Raw genomic sequence first — 15,639 nt, 5'->3', positions numbered from 1 at the left:
TATTATTTATATTTATTCATGCTTAAACAACTTAGGCTTTAGTTTAGACTAAACAAATCTGTTTCGAAGTTATGGTCTTACTGACTATAGGTATAGCCTTGGAGCATGGCCTGCAGAGATGCCTGACTTGGTCAAATTACTTTTGTACGCCAATTTACCAATGCAATAATATTATTATTATTATAGCAAAACTACTGCTAATGTATCGAGCCAGGGCGTCAGAATTGGATAGCCAACCAGGAAGGACCATTGTATCAGCCAATCACAGGAAAGACACTCTTCCTGTTTGGCTGCGAAATTCATGATAGGGTAAGTACGGTCATAATAAGACGTTTAGCTAGCGAAATACTCTAAATAATTTCCCACATAAATCATCGCTTGTGGATAATTATTCACATATCAATGCATACAGATGTTGTCGCATTTCCGTTATTTATTCCTTTTCACCAAGCGTAACGTTAGTCGATAACCGTTCCCCCCCATTGTCCGGTGTCTCTGTACCATGCGAGCTGCAGTGCTGCACAGTCTGCTGCTGCAGAAGGCAGCTAACATCAATACGTGCCAGCTAGATAGATGGTGACATTCCTACCAGTGTTACCTCGTAATTAGAGCCCGTCAAGCTCGCTAACTTTAGCTAATTACCAGAGGTAATTCTGGAAACTACAACACCATGCATGATTTAAAGTTGGTCTTATCTTTTCCTGTTGTTGTCCCCCCCCCTGTCCTCATTATTCTATGGCGGTAATTCCTCACAGTAACGCTAAAGGACGACATGTTTTTTGTTTACATCAGTGGCACCTTCCTTTCAGACAGTAGTCCCCGGTGGTTTGGATGTGAACCATGGGAGGAGTTAAACAGGAGCAGAGTGATGGACCACCACCACAACAACAACAACCCAGGGGCCCAAACTCATCTGATGCACCACACGATGAGGTGAGAAATGGCTCAGGCTATGTGGGAGACAAGGGGTCTGTGTTGGCTATTTTAATGGGAAAATCAATCGTAAAATAAAATTCCAATATGTTATTTATATAATACTGTACAGCTCAGTTTCGATTTGTTTATATGAACAAATCTCTCCTCAAGCTGAATACCAGAGCATATAAGCTTAGGTGGACCCTGATGGAAACAAGACAAACGTCTTTCTCAGGTCTGCATCCCCTTAACAATTGTATGTATTGAGCCGTACTGTATTGTACCCATTCTGCAATCTGTTAAATAAAGTTTTCATTCATTCATTCATTCATTCATTCATTCATTCATTCATTCATTCATATCCATCCAGATCATTTAGGTATGATTTGCGTTTGTTTTGGAGATATCTGCCGTAGAGATATATGCTGTCACTCTAATACAATGGAGCTGAATGGCACTTGGCTTGTGGCGCTCAAAGCACCAACAAATATATTTCAAAGATTCAAAAGCAATGTCTCTTTCCAGAAATCATGACCTGGTTACTCCAAATAACACACAGACAGAACTTGATGTGATAAGTTTCATGTAGGAAATACTTTCTACCCAACTACGCCTCCCATAATAATGCATGGTGGGTGTGCTTGGGTAGAAAATAGTTTGTGAATGAAGCTGCTCACATCAAGGTCTGTGTGTTATTTTGAGTAACTAACTAGGTCATGATTTCTGGAAAGAGACATTGCTTTCAACTGTTTATTTTTTGTGGGAGGGGGGGGGGGTATTTGAGCGCCACAAACCAATTAACATTCAGCTCCATTGTATTGGAGTCATGGCAGATATCTCCCAAACTAGGTAGATCACACCAAAACTATCTGGATCGATGGTGCCCTGGCCCTATTCCCCGTACCTGGTTCAACTAAGTCGATCGAAAGTCCCATTATCCAGATTCAATTAACCTGATGTTTGAATCCGCGCGTTCCCTGTTCCTCGAAGGTGGATTCAGTCTCGTTAATTCGAACCAGACTTGATACTCAGGATCATTGCGCGCGGCCGCCTCAGCTGAAAAGACAGCAGGTGTCGATCGCAGAAATCCTGATTTTCAAACGGCATTGATTGATTGATTTTAAAACTTTATTAACAGATTGCAGAATGGGTACAATACAGTAGTACGGCTCAATAGCCTCGCCGACAAGTTAAATGCATAATCTATAGGCTAATGTTAAGTCCCTCATTACCCCAATCAATCAGATTATATTTCTTTAAATGTGCCTGATGGCAGTAGGCTTAATGGGTGAATAATCGAATGAGATCTATTGCTAGCGAAAATAATTAGTTAAACTCTTTCAGAATAAGTAGATACAAACAAGCCCAAAGAGTATCTAATTGATACGAATTAATAGATGCTTATGAGGATATCTGTACTGTATGTGCTCGGCTTAGGTATCATGTACTTTATATATAAACACAGTTTTCAAGGCGCGACCCCCGAAATAACGTGTCAGAGAGGCTTGGAGCCGGCTATACAGTTTCACTATTAATCAGGTTTTAATCTGTTTCGGACATAATCCATACATGCATTGAATTGATTAACCTTTGGTTTATACCAGTGACACCTCATGTTCATCATCAGATAACAGTGCTTGAACAGATACATGCATTTTCTCAAATGCATTAATGTCAACGGCTCATTACATTTCTCAAATCCGTCAAACAGCGCATCTCATCAGACATTTTAATCCCAGTTACAATATCACAATAACGTGTGAGTGACAGTGATACAATTCAACAATCCACAGATTCAGATTCCTCGTAATTCATAATCCACAGTCCACGCATAGACACTTCAATTTATGCTTGAATGAAACACAATCCGGGCGCTCCGTTAAGCAAATACATCCACAGCAGAGAATATAAAACGAATCAGAGCCAAACGCCCGATAGGTTTCATTCATTAATAATATCCCCGCGGGATTCACATTTGCAATGCGCCGTTATTAAAAATAACCACATGCAGTGTGTATCGCGACTCCGAGCGCCGTATCCGTATAAATATGACATGCATTATTTAGGACAAAGTAATTTTTTATTTTTATTTTTTTTTAATCTACTTTTTCTCCCATTTTTTCCATATTTTCTCCCATCCCAATTTCGTATCATCCAATTCAACCCTCCCCTGTCACGGATGCTGTTTCTTGCCTCCCACAAGCCGGCTGCAATGTGGACTAAGTCATACATAGCACAAGTCCCCTCCGGTACTTGAGGTAACAGCAGTCGCATCTTTTCACCTGCGCAGCTCGATCTCTCAGTGGCGAGGAGTAACGCGTGGGAGGCTCACGCTGCCCCCGACACTTCCTGATTCTACTGCGCACGCGCACCAACCGACCTGTAGGAGTCGCTGTCCACAACGCCCGATCCCCACCCATCAGTTTCCCACCCCCTAATACGGCCAATGTGTATTAGTACGGACGACCAGCTAAACTGAAAGCAAATGTGGAGCGCTGGGCTCGAACTGACGAGCCCAGCGTCTCCAGCATTTCGTGGCGAGTGCCTTGCCCACTACGCCACGTAGCCGCCCCCGGACAAAGTAAATCTATAGGCTGAATATGATTTATTATCAGCATTTTAGGTCTATTATTTTACATTTCAAAAGCCCCCTCTAGGAAAACGAAGCACAAAAACATAATTTTTTGATTTGATTTGAAGTCTTTATTTCGAACATGCAATGAATACAACAAACAATAACAAAAAAGAAAAACAACTCAATCTGCATGTTCGAAAAGGAGTAGGAAGAAGTATACACTTATTTAATCCTACCCCTTTTCCACTACTCAAATGAGTGTACTATTTTAAACATAAAAAAGAAAAGAAAAGAAAAAAAAAATATATATATATATATGCAAAACAAAAAACAAAAACTATATATGTATAAAATAAAATAAAATAGAAACAAAATAAAAATGTAAACACCTGTGAATATCAAGTCCCTTCTTCATCCCTGTACCTTGTGAATTGAGTGGTATAATGCAGATCTACACTGTGATAATTATTTCAGGAAGCGAGCTGGCATTTCTTTGCGAGGGTGTGGCCATGGTTCATCCAGCTAACTGAACTAAACCCTGCTCCGGAGCAGGTTCAAATTTTTCGATCTGTTGCCATAGCGACTTAGAAAATCCGACGTCGGGGAACGGAAATGTCTGGCTTAAGTCAAGCTATGCTGAAAATTATCCGGCTAACTCAGTCAGGTACGGGGAATAGGGCCCTGGGTAAGGGGAAACTACGTTTTGTTTTATTTTGGGTGAACTACCAGTCCAAGATAACTGGATTAGCACAGTATAGATTCTGTTTAAGGTAGTGTTGTCACGATACAAAATGTTTTACTTCAATACCGATACTAGCCTAAGTATCACGATACTGGTTCTAAAACGATACCATGGCAAAAACCTAAAATATCAGGAAAAGTAATGGGATGTAATATTAGATGACAGAACATGGAAAATGCTTTATAAAATGATTTTAATTAATAATATTTTGACGCTGTTGAAACTTAATAATACCTGTATTATTATACCTGAATAATAAAAAATAATAAAATGATTGATACAGCTGCTGAGCTAATAGTCTGTAGCTAATCTCCATTTGTTATTAGGCGGCGGCCTATGTGTATTGTGTTATCTCTCCACTCCACACTATGTTAGTGCGTGTGCCAACATATGAGATAAGATTATATATATATAAAAAGATTATATATATACATATGTAAATCAATATCTTCCTTTTTAATAAAATAGGCTTCAGGATTGTTAGCCTAATTCATGTCAAAAAGAGTAGCCACATATACACACGCGAGAGAGGGAGAATGGCTTATAGCTGACTTAATGATTTTAGAATATTTCAGCTAATGAAATGAAATATTCATCATCACCTATCCAGTTCGTTTTTATGGTGTAATGTTTGGCTACTTGAGAGAGAGAGAATCTTTGGAACCAGCTTGGTTGACATTAGCAGCTAACGTTAGTTTAGATCATCGAACTGTCACATGTGGTCCTAAATAATTTTTCCGGTTCATATTTTAGTCACAAATGCTCACACTGTCGATTCTTGGGTTTAGGCAGAATCACGATATGCACACATAGCGTAGCAAATTCTGTGGTCACAAAATGGTTAGGAAAAGTTAGACGTACATAGTACCTACTTACTGGTCACAGGAGTCTTCAATAATGTTTGGATGGTAATCCATTTTGTGAATACATCTGTTGAAACAACATCTTTGTTGGTAGATGGCTCCTTATCAACGCTACCTTATGTTAGCAAGCTAAGCATGCATAGCTCAACCTGTGTAACGTTAAGTAACTTGTGTTCTGCCGGGAAAGATCATTCATCACTGCATACCATAAACCACAACTTGATTTAATCCAAATGTCCATTCAGAAACCTTTTATTATGAAATAAGACATTCAGGGATGTCTGTGACTATTTTCCCTATGCCTTGGTGTGTGACATGCCCACTACGAAAAGCGTACACACACACGCACACACACACACACACACCAAGGTATTTCTCCTTTAACTTTATGGTAGGTTGCCTATAGATAGCCCAAATAAACTAACTTACCAAAGCTACACCTTCCTTAGATATAGGCTAGGCCATAATTTCCCCTCATATTATTTTCAAGGTGGATGTTGTTTTTTTGCTAATTGCAATAGGAGATGTTGGTGTCCACGGTGTGCTGGGAGTGACACAGATGATTGCTCAATTAAACAAAAAGGGGATGTTTTAAATATAACAAAGTCAACATCATCATTTGTCGTTACTAAGCCCAAGTTGTTCAGTTGTATACATCGAAGTTGCTTCTCACATTCTCTCAATTGAAGTTTGTCTGTTTAGGAAGAAGGCAACAAATGTATTATCCTGACTGGAAAGTTTCTATGTTTATCTATTTTTATGCATAGTCGGTGCACTGGTCACAATGTAATCCAAGTGCTATGTAGCAGAACTATTAAGCCACCCGTGTCTGGTTCTACCTGTATTATTTATAACAATATGTATGTTCCCATGCTGTTCAGCCTGCCAAGAAGAGAGGCTGGCCGAAGGGGAAAAAGAGAAAGAAGGTTATGCCCAACGGTCCCAAGGCACCAGTAACAGGATACGTTCGCTTCCTGAATGAACGGCGGGAGCACATGCGTGCCCAATACCCTGATCTGCCCTTTCCAGAGATCACCAAGAGACTAGGGGCAGAATGGAGTAGACTAGCCCTTAATGACAAACAGGTAACCTACAGGTTTTTTGTCTGGTCTTTAGTTACTGGGATTATGGACACTGCCAATCGGACGCATGTCCTTCACATCTATGCACATCAGCGCTGCACGCAGTACAGAATGCCCTTCTCTATTATTATGGTTCGGTAGCGCAGTGGACTAAGCACTCGCCTACCACCGCAGAGACTCTGGGATCGAATCCAGCTGTCAGCAGTACCTCCGGCTTGGTCAGTCGTCCCTACTAACACAATTGGCACTGGCAGTGTTAGTGGGTGGGAAGCCGGTGGGGTATGTGTCCTGGTATTTGTAAACTGCGACTCTTACTGGTTGGTTGGGCGCCTGTTCAGCAGGGAGGGGATCTGGGGGAAATAGCGTGAACCTCCGCACGCGCTACGTTCCCCCAGTGAAACTCCTTGCTGTCGGGTGAAAAGAAGCGGCTCCACATGTATCGGAGCAGGCATGTGGTAGTTCTACACCCTCTCCAGGCCGGCAGTGGGCCAATGTGCGCAACAACCAGAATTGGCATAATGACTAAATTGGGATGGGTGAAAAATACAGAAAGCCCAAAAATAAATAGAATAAAAAAACAAAACTAAAAAAACATTGGAGTATGACACGTGCACGATTACAATTTGGCTGCATTTCCATAAATTCTGTCCCCGAACACTCCACCAGTGCAATCTGATATATTGCCTTATTTTATATATTGCCTGTTATCCACAGCCTGGATTGTGCTGAGAAAGGACTTTTCCATAGACACGACGGCATCAGCGAAGTCTGAACCTATGTATCCTTTCACAATACGTTTGCGTTCAGCTTAAGCTTATGCGAATTTTGAAAAGAATATGAACCTTTCACTGAAATGTAATCAACGCTACATTCCCACCTGGTCTGTTGTTTTGTAGCGGTACCTGGACGATGCAGAGCGGGAGAAGCAGCAGTATGCACGGGAGCTGAAGGAGTACCAGCAGAGTGAGGCCTATCAGATCACCGCTGCTAAGATACAGGACAAAAAAGTCAAGAAAGGTGACAAATGTTTGAATTTTTTTTTGAGTGATGTGTAATTTGACCAGATATTATTCACAGAGGCGGACAACAGAGTCTTTGATTAAGGATGGAGTTTACTGACAGAATGACATGTTGCAACATGGTTATAGCAATGGCCCTATATCCTAGATCCTCTGTAGAATGGCGAGCTAACAAAGTATTCATACAGGAGAGTAGACAAAATGGAAAAGTGGAGCATTGGTGTACAGAATAATATAAATTCTAGATATGATGTACAGAGATGTGTTGTCACCATTTATGATACTAATCCGTGGTCAGTCAAAGTGGGGAACGACTCGTCTATACCAACAGCTGACACGGGTTATTACTGGATAACTGCACTGGTGTAAAGGGGGTATTAGTTGATTAATTAGTCATTAGGGTCTTTTGTCATTTAAAATTGTATTAGTTGATGTAGTGTTTATTTAAAAAGGTTTTCACATTGAATGAGTTATCAATCATTAGTGAAAATAATAAGCACCACATAAGCACTTTGATTTAAAGAGGTCATTCTGCATGATTACCTTCAGCTGCGGAAAGGATAGCAATGTGGGATGCAATATTTTACAGATTTGTTGATTTAAAGGTGACATTCATTATAAATTTCTTTTTTCAGTGTCTAGCATTGTATTATAGTAATAGGAGTTAGTATCAATGTGTTTGTGTCTCTAAATACCATATTGGCGGATTGCCGTCATTCATTTCCTGGTCCATTTTAATCAGGTCGTTCTGATTTGACTCGCATGGTGACGTCACATGGCGAGGATGGAGCGGATAGTGATCCGATTGGCTCTGTGGTTGTAGCGCACCAAACGGGTTTGACAGAGAGCGAGCGAGAGAGAGAGAGGGAGAATCAGATAGACCCTCGCGACAGAGCACACATACACACACGCGCGTCGCGCTGTCGTCTCTCGGTCTGTCTCTCTCCCCCGCGTTATTTTTTTCCGTAGCCGCATTTTGTGGAGACGCTCTCTGATTGGCCACTGACTGACGCTCTCTGATTGGCCACTGACATGTGCGCCCAATCGCGTGACGAGCTGTGTCTTTGCGCATTTCCGGGTCTAACAGCCTGCAAACTACCTAACGCCTAGTTTATGTAAGGGATAATGTATAGCTACGAGGTCATTGTCGCAAAATAATTGACCGACACAGAGTTTAGAATACCGAGGCGCCTCGCCGAGGTGTTTTAAACGTAGTGAAGGTCAATTATTTTGCGACAATGACCGAGTATAGCTATACATTATCCCGCTTATTACATGGCTAACTTACTAACAATATACCTAATTCATTTTACACCATCGACAAGACGAGATCAAATGCAGACGCAGTTGTTCTGTGGCTCCGTCCGCTGTCAGCCCAAATAAAGTTATTATTATCGCCGGCAGTTGTGTGGACTGATTGCACTGCTGCAGTGTGTGTCAGTGGGCTTGATTGCGAACAGCTGCGAACAGCGGTCATTATTGCTCGGCAGAGGTCCGTTATCGAGTAATAACGGACCTCTGACAAGCGCTATTGACCAATCACAATCAAGCATTTCGGTGAATGTTAAAATGCCATGTAATAACACTGGTTAAGCTTAACCTGTTGCACCCCACGGGGACGGTACCGACCCCTTTTGACATTATTATCATATATTAATATTTTTATAAAGATGCAAAATAATTTGTGATTTTAAAATCAACCCTTTTCAAGTATTATTATCACTACTATGTCACAAATACATGTAGAATGTAAAACGTTAGGTTGGCAATAGTTTAGCAATAGGTTAAAAGTGTATTTATATCATTTTAAGTTTTTATTTTCCACTCGTCTTTTGACCCGGAAGCGGAAATGGAAATGTTGAACCATGGGAATTGGAATCTTTTTTTTGATTTTGAAGAGGACCTCGCTAGCTATCGTTCAGTGTCGGAATTTCTCCGTTCTACACTTCCTGTGGTCCACTATGGTGTTTCAAAGTTCAGCGTTCTGAATGAATCATATCAATAATTGTTATGATTCGCGATAATAAGCTACAAAAGGTAACGTTTTTGACAAATATTGAAACGCAGTCAGTTTCTCCACACTATTGTAATCATGTAGGAAGAATTAGATCTGAAATTAGTTACAAAATGGTTACACTGTGGGGGAAATAAAAAAGTACAGTCGATTACATTAAATATCAGTATATGTTATTATGCACGCCTGGTGATACTATATCCAAATTGAACTCGGCCATTTGAAAGATACTATATGTATATAAGTAAGATAAGATAAGATATTCCTTTATTGACCCCCTTGGGGAAATTCAGGCATCATAGCAGCATGGGGGGAAGGGGGGGGGGGGTACAGGTAGTAAAAAACAACACAGGCAGTGTAAACAATTTGGTCAATATAATTTACTATCTAACTAGCTGAAGAAAATATTCACATTATTCACAGTGTCACATAAGGTGCAGTATGCATAAGGTAGTGTTATAATTTACTATCTACTGAGTATACATTATTCACAGCATCACAGTATCCACTGAAATATACATTATTCACAGTATCACAGTATCCACATAAGGTGCAGTAAGCCTAAGGTAGTGTAGGTTGTCCTCCTTGGGTTCCTATAAGTCCCAGGTCAATGTCTGGTAGAAGTTGCTGCCCCCTGTTGTGGAGCCTGGAGGCTGCTAGTCGCTGCCCACTGTTGTGGAGCCTGATGGCCGCTGGTATGAAGGACTGTCCGAGGCGGTTAGTTGAGTGTCGGGGGGGAATGAGTCTGTGGCTGAACGAGCTTCTCATCTTGACTAGCTCATCGTAGAGGGGGTGGTAGGGGTTCTCCATGATGGCAGCCAGCTTCCTTATCATCCCCCTCTCTGCCATCACCTCAAGTCTAGGTAGCTCGACTCCCACCACGGAGCTAGCCTTCCTCACCAACTTGTTGAGCTTGTTGGTGTCCCTTGAGTTGATGTAGCCTCCCCAGCATGCCACAGCATAGAAGAGGATGCTGGCCACTACAGACTGGTAAAAAGACTGCAGCAGTCTGTTGCACACATTGAAGGACCTGAGTCTCCTCAGGAAGAACAGCCTGCTCTGTCCCTTCCTCTGTGTTATCCGACCAGTCCAGTTTATTGTTCAGGTGTACCCCAAGGAACTTTGGCGACTCTTTCGAAGTTGGTTAAGGTTAGAGTTTGGAATCAGGGCTGGCGTTCTATCGCCCTGCTCTAAGACAAACTCTAACCGTAACCAACTTCGAAAGAGTGCCTAAGCTTAACCAGTGTAGAAACAGGCGTCACACAATTGGGCGCACATGTCACATGAAGTGGCCAATCAGAGAGCGTCTCCGCAAAATGCGTCTACGGAAAAAAATAACGCCTCTCCCCCTCTCTATCTCTCTCTCGATTCGGGAGCATAGCGCGCGGCACAGTGGAAGACTTCCTCAAACGGGAGAGGGAGAGAGAGAAAGAGAAGGGGACCTGCGTATCTCGCTCGCAGCTGTGTTTACACAGTGCTCTCTCTCTCTCTCTCTCTCTCTCTCTCTCTCTCTCTCTCTCTCTGTCTGTCTGCCACTCGTAGACTGTGTGGATGACTGTCATGAAAGTGCTTATGGGCGGAGCCCAGCCAATAACAGTCTGAAATCTTTGCTTTTGAGTACTCCATTAGACGTTTTTTTTAATAAACCTTACAGATGTCTTCCATAGACTCACAGGAATTGTGTAAAGTTGCCCAAATAGTGCTAGGAATAGCAATGCAGGTCCCCTTTAAATAATTTTGTTTAGTGGAAGACGGCCATACAGTCTAGTACTCTGCCTGTTCCTGTCACTTTGTTGTTAGATTTATCTACATTTCTGTCATATCAATGTGTGCTAAGATCGAATTGAATTAAATGGTGTCCTTTTGATCTAAGACGACACATGTAACCTCATTGTTGTTTTCTTTTCCAGAGGACTCTCCATCTGTCATCATCAACGCTAGCTCAGGGTCGGGGTTACCGAAGGTATTTGGACTGTTTTGTCTTTTTTCTCTGGTCATCATCACCTAAAGTTCAAAGTTTTAAATACATTTGATGAGTTAGTTAATGTTAAATGTGAACTGTGTCCTGTAGGCTACTGACCTGACCAGTAGGTTTGACATTCCCATCTTCACAGAAGAGTTCTTGGATCAGAACAAAGGTAAGGGGCCAAACTGAAGAGAATGGTGAAAGAGCAATGGTTCTCCTGACCTATTTATGAAGCGCAAAACTAATGTCTCCACAACCACAGGGGTAGTAACAATGTATTTTTACTCAAGCACTGTACGTGAGCACAAATTCAAGGTACTTGTACTTCACTGGAGTAATTACATTTTAGGGAACGTTGTACTCCACTACATTTCAAAGGACATATTGTACCTTTTACTCCACTCCACTTATCTGAACCCATCAGTTACTTGTTACTTTGAAGAGAATAGTTTGCATAGAAAACATGGCAAAACATTATGGAAGCCTGCCAACTTCAAGAGCATGTAACCAGAGCCAGCATAACTGGACCATATACTGTACCACCATAACATACCTTTAGAGGTCAATGGTTCGAGCATGGAATGCTGTCAAGCACTGGAATACACAAACATATAGAATGTGTATTTATTTATATTTGATACTTAATAAAAATATGTTTGTAAAATACAGAATTTCCGAGTAAGTAAAGGAACTGTGTACTTCCAACACCCTGGATGTTCAACACCATATATCACCGACACCCTGATGGGGGGATCCCCTTTGAACTGCCCATCTGAGGTTTCTCCCCTTGTTCCCCCCCTATTGCTAGGTTGTTCCTTATCTTCATTGGGGAAAGTCTGGGGGTGTTGTGGATTGTGGATTTGATGGTATTTTTTATTGTGGATCTATTGTGATGTTTCTTCTTGATCTGTGAAGCCCATGGAGGCAATTTGTTCTCTACATTCGGGCTCTACAAATACATTTGATTTGATTCCACCACTGCAAATCTGGTCTAGTTCAATATAATTACAAATCATCATCCATATTATCATCAGTAGAGGTCAACTTAACATTCCGTTTGTCCCCCTCTCTCCTCTCTCTTCTCCTGTCAGCGCGGGAGGCAGAGCTGCGGCGGCTGCGTAAGGCCAACGTGGAGTTCGAGGAGCAGAACGCAGTGCTGCAGAGGCACATTAAGGACATGTACAACGCCAAGGAGAGGATCGAGGCAGAGCTGGGGCAGGATGAACTGCGTACCCAGGCCCTCCACAAGCACCTCCTGGCCGTCAAACACACACTGGTCAACAGCCTCTCCTCAGTCGCCCTGCCAGGTCTGCACAATATTGGCTTTTATTTAGGCAGAGGGAAACCATCATGGGGAGACGGATAAGATGGGACAGGAGACAGATTTCCTCATGCAGGATTACCATAAGTTATTTCTATTCCTATAGGACACAAGACACAATTCCTTGTGCAGAATTACCCTCAAATGGTAGCCTCTTCATGGAAATTGCTTGGATAACTGTTTTGGCTCACACTTTATTCGAGACCCTTAGGGCAATACCACTCAATTTAATCAATGACATATGCCAGTCCTATTACGACTGTTTAGCTCCAATTTAGTGATATTGAACAACTCTCCTACAGTTTAAAAACATGTACAAGGTGACATCATGTATATCAAGATGTAGAGTCTGGAGCTATTCTACTGACCATAAGACTATCTTTGATTCAGATTCAGATTATTTTAAACGTGATATGCTTGTTTTTCCCGGTTCAGCCGTAGTAGATTTGTGACCATAATACACAACGTATATTCTATCTATACAAACTATACAATACAAGGTATATGTTTTTTTACAAGGTATAAATTAAATAAATATATATATTATTGTGGACATAATACAACAGAACTATTGTTTGACCTTTTACATTTAAAATTAGCTTTAATTCCTTGGATTTATAATAAAACACAAGATACTTGTGCCCTAATGATGAGGATAAGCACTCAATGCAGAAACCCATTGCCAAAAGAAAGTTTGGGATTACACACTACAACTGTATTACATGGCCCATAATCAAATCAAATCAAATGTATTTGTAAGGCCCGACAACACACGCTAATGTCCCCATGGGCCGGACATGTCTTCTTTAAACAAGTCAAGAAGAAACATCACAATAAATCAAGAACAAAGACAAAAACACCAGGAAATCCAAAATAAAATCTAAACTAAATAAATTGTATTAATGCAACACTCCCAGACATACACCACGCGAAGGTAAGGAAAAACTCACTAAAAACCTAGCAATAGGAAAAAAGCATCACAGGCAATGTGGAGGGGAGAAACCTTAGAAGGGCCGTTCAAGGGGGGATATCCCTTCTTAGATGTCTGTGATAGTAGTGTTGCTATAAAACAGGCGAGACAGTTGATAAGCATGTACATATACATGTAATGAAACGCAAAGTAATAAATAAATAAGACTCGGTTAACCTCTCCAAGGGGTGTCTTAATTGACTCTGCTGTTTCCTTTCTCCCCAGGTACAGGTGAGACTCCCTCCCTCGGGAACCTGGACTCGTACCTGAGTCGCCTGAGCGGCGTGCTGGAGGGCAACCCCCACCGGCACCGCGCCTTGCTCACGCAGCTCCGAGACGTCCTCTCTCATGTCGACAGGTAGCGACAACAACAACCATGTGTACCCGCATCTACCTATCTCAAACCTTGTCCTCTTCTCTTGATCCTCCAATCACAACTGTTGCTTTCCTCTTGACAAACTTTGCGGAGCCTGAGATAGGTCAGTTTGCCCATTGCTTAAGAAGTGGTAAACCTAGATGATGTTAGATGAAGCACTCTGTTGTAAGCTGTTTCTCAGCCTCAGTGTGACGTTTCTGTGTCATACTGTATACATCCTAGGAACGTTGAGACTCAAAATTAGTATCAAGTACTAATTCCAATATGTTTATTTGTAAATATTTAGTCTACTGCTATGGAGTTACTCCTAATCCTTTACCTCACCTTCTACCATCAGTGAGAAGTTATGAAGAGGTTCCTGTGGTCCGTCAATCCCAGCATGGCGTCGGAAGGACGTCATTCTCAGTGGTGTTAGGACAGGTGGAATCCGTGCCATTTCAACAGGCCATGATGGATATTTTGAAGGACAATACAGGCAAGATGATTACAAACAATTTGAAACACGTTGCACAGTAGTGTGCATCTACATGCCATTACTCTATATATGGTACATTTGCGTATGCAGAACGTGCATTATTGTTGCACAATATTGTGTGTGAATGTAAAACTCAATGCACCATTGTTGGAGACCATTCCAATTCCAATTCAGGGAGGGAACTGACCTATCTCAAGCCCCAGAGGGAAGCAGCAGTTGTGATTGGAGGATCAAGCAACTAGGGCGGGGCTTGAGAGAGAGAGGTCAATTTCATTATATATCATACATGGAAATAGTATAGCATGTGATGTTTTTTTTATTTCTTTTTTTAAAATAATTGTCAGCGATGGAGTATTTAAAACATTTGCATTGAATCAATTGTTGAATTGTTGATTCTATTCATTTGACTGAATTGAAACTGAATGGACTCCAACTCTGTTGCTGTGTCTTGATATTAATAACATTGAGCAACTAGCTTCAGATATATAGTTCTTCTAGTCTGTGCAATAAGAGTCGCCCACTTGTCCGTTTACAGCACAACATGCCCTTTTTGTTTTTTTGGCATGTGAAATCATAATTTTTTTTCTTTTGGCATGTGAAATTATACTTTTGTTCTTTTGGCATGTGAAATCATACTTTTCCAAGGTGACAAGCTTCACTTTAAACAAGGAAGGTGATAATTAGATTAAACTAAACGAACTGGAACATATTACAATAAACGTGAAGACTTGTAGATGTTTTAAATTTATATTAGTATTGTTAGGTACAGTAGGTGAGTGGTGAATGGGTAGGTGGGTGGTTTGGAGGGGGTGGGGGATGATAGATTCTTTTCAAGTTTTTACTTATCATTTGTCAAATATAGGAAATGTTCAATTCAAAGATTTTGCATCCATTTGCAATTAAATGTGTGTATTTTCTCCAATGTGTTGTTGTGTTACTCATTACACTGATTAGATTAATGTCCTTCTCATGGGCGGAATTAATGTATTACTTGTTGATTCGTCTTTAGTTATAGCGTGTTGGAGATAGACGTTTGTGTTAATTCTTGTATTATTTTGCCCCCCCCCTGGCCTGTGATGTATTCTACAGGTACAGCATTATCGTAGCTGGTGCACATCAAGCAACAGGATGTTGTTCTTTCCACTAGAGGGTGGTGTTGGTCCATAAAGAATAGCTTTGTTTAGAATCTGAAGAAGTGTGTCTGTGGAGCCTATTATAGCCCCTTAGTGACTAGACTCAGAGGATCTGTGCATTTTTAAAGATAGAATAAGCTGTTATACTCTTAATTAGGCATGAAAAGGGTCATCCAAAATCAAAGTAA

General features: G+C 41.1%; 1 protein-coding gene across 2 annotated transcripts; it reads left to right on the top strand.

Annotated features, from left to right (window-relative positions):
* Positions 1-272: 272 nt before the first annotated feature.
* On the top strand, positions 273-15,110 carry hmg20b (high mobility group 20B). Of its 2 annotated transcripts, none has more exons than XM_084307467.1 (9): positions 273-309; positions 810-933; positions 5,977-6,180; positions 7,074-7,194; positions 11,121-11,173; positions 11,282-11,348; positions 12,268-12,483; positions 13,693-13,825; positions 14,181-15,110. In XM_084307467.1, the coding sequence occupies exons 2-9, from the start codon at positions 841-843 to the stop codon at positions 14,191-14,193; spliced, it is 900 nt and encodes a 299-aa protein (XP_084163593.1). In that variant the 5' UTR covers positions 273-309; positions 810-840; the 3' UTR covers positions 14,194-15,110. The 2 variants fall into 2 exon arrangements, with proteins under 2 accessions (XP_084163593.1, XP_084163592.1); XM_084307466.1 differs by having other exon boundaries at positions 278-309; positions 793-933.
* The last annotated feature ends 529 nt before the right edge of the window (positions 15,111-15,639 follow it).

The sequence above is a fragment of the Notolepis coatsorum genome, assembly GCF_963971535.1.
Source record: "Notolepis coatsorum genome assembly, chromosome: 2".
In the NCBI taxonomy this organism is placed as follows: Eukaryota; Metazoa; Chordata; class Actinopteri; order Aulopiformes; family Paralepididae; genus Notolepis; species Notolepis coatsorum.
Note: the sequence above shows the minus strand (reverse complement) of the source record. Positions and strands in the feature narration are given on the sequence as shown.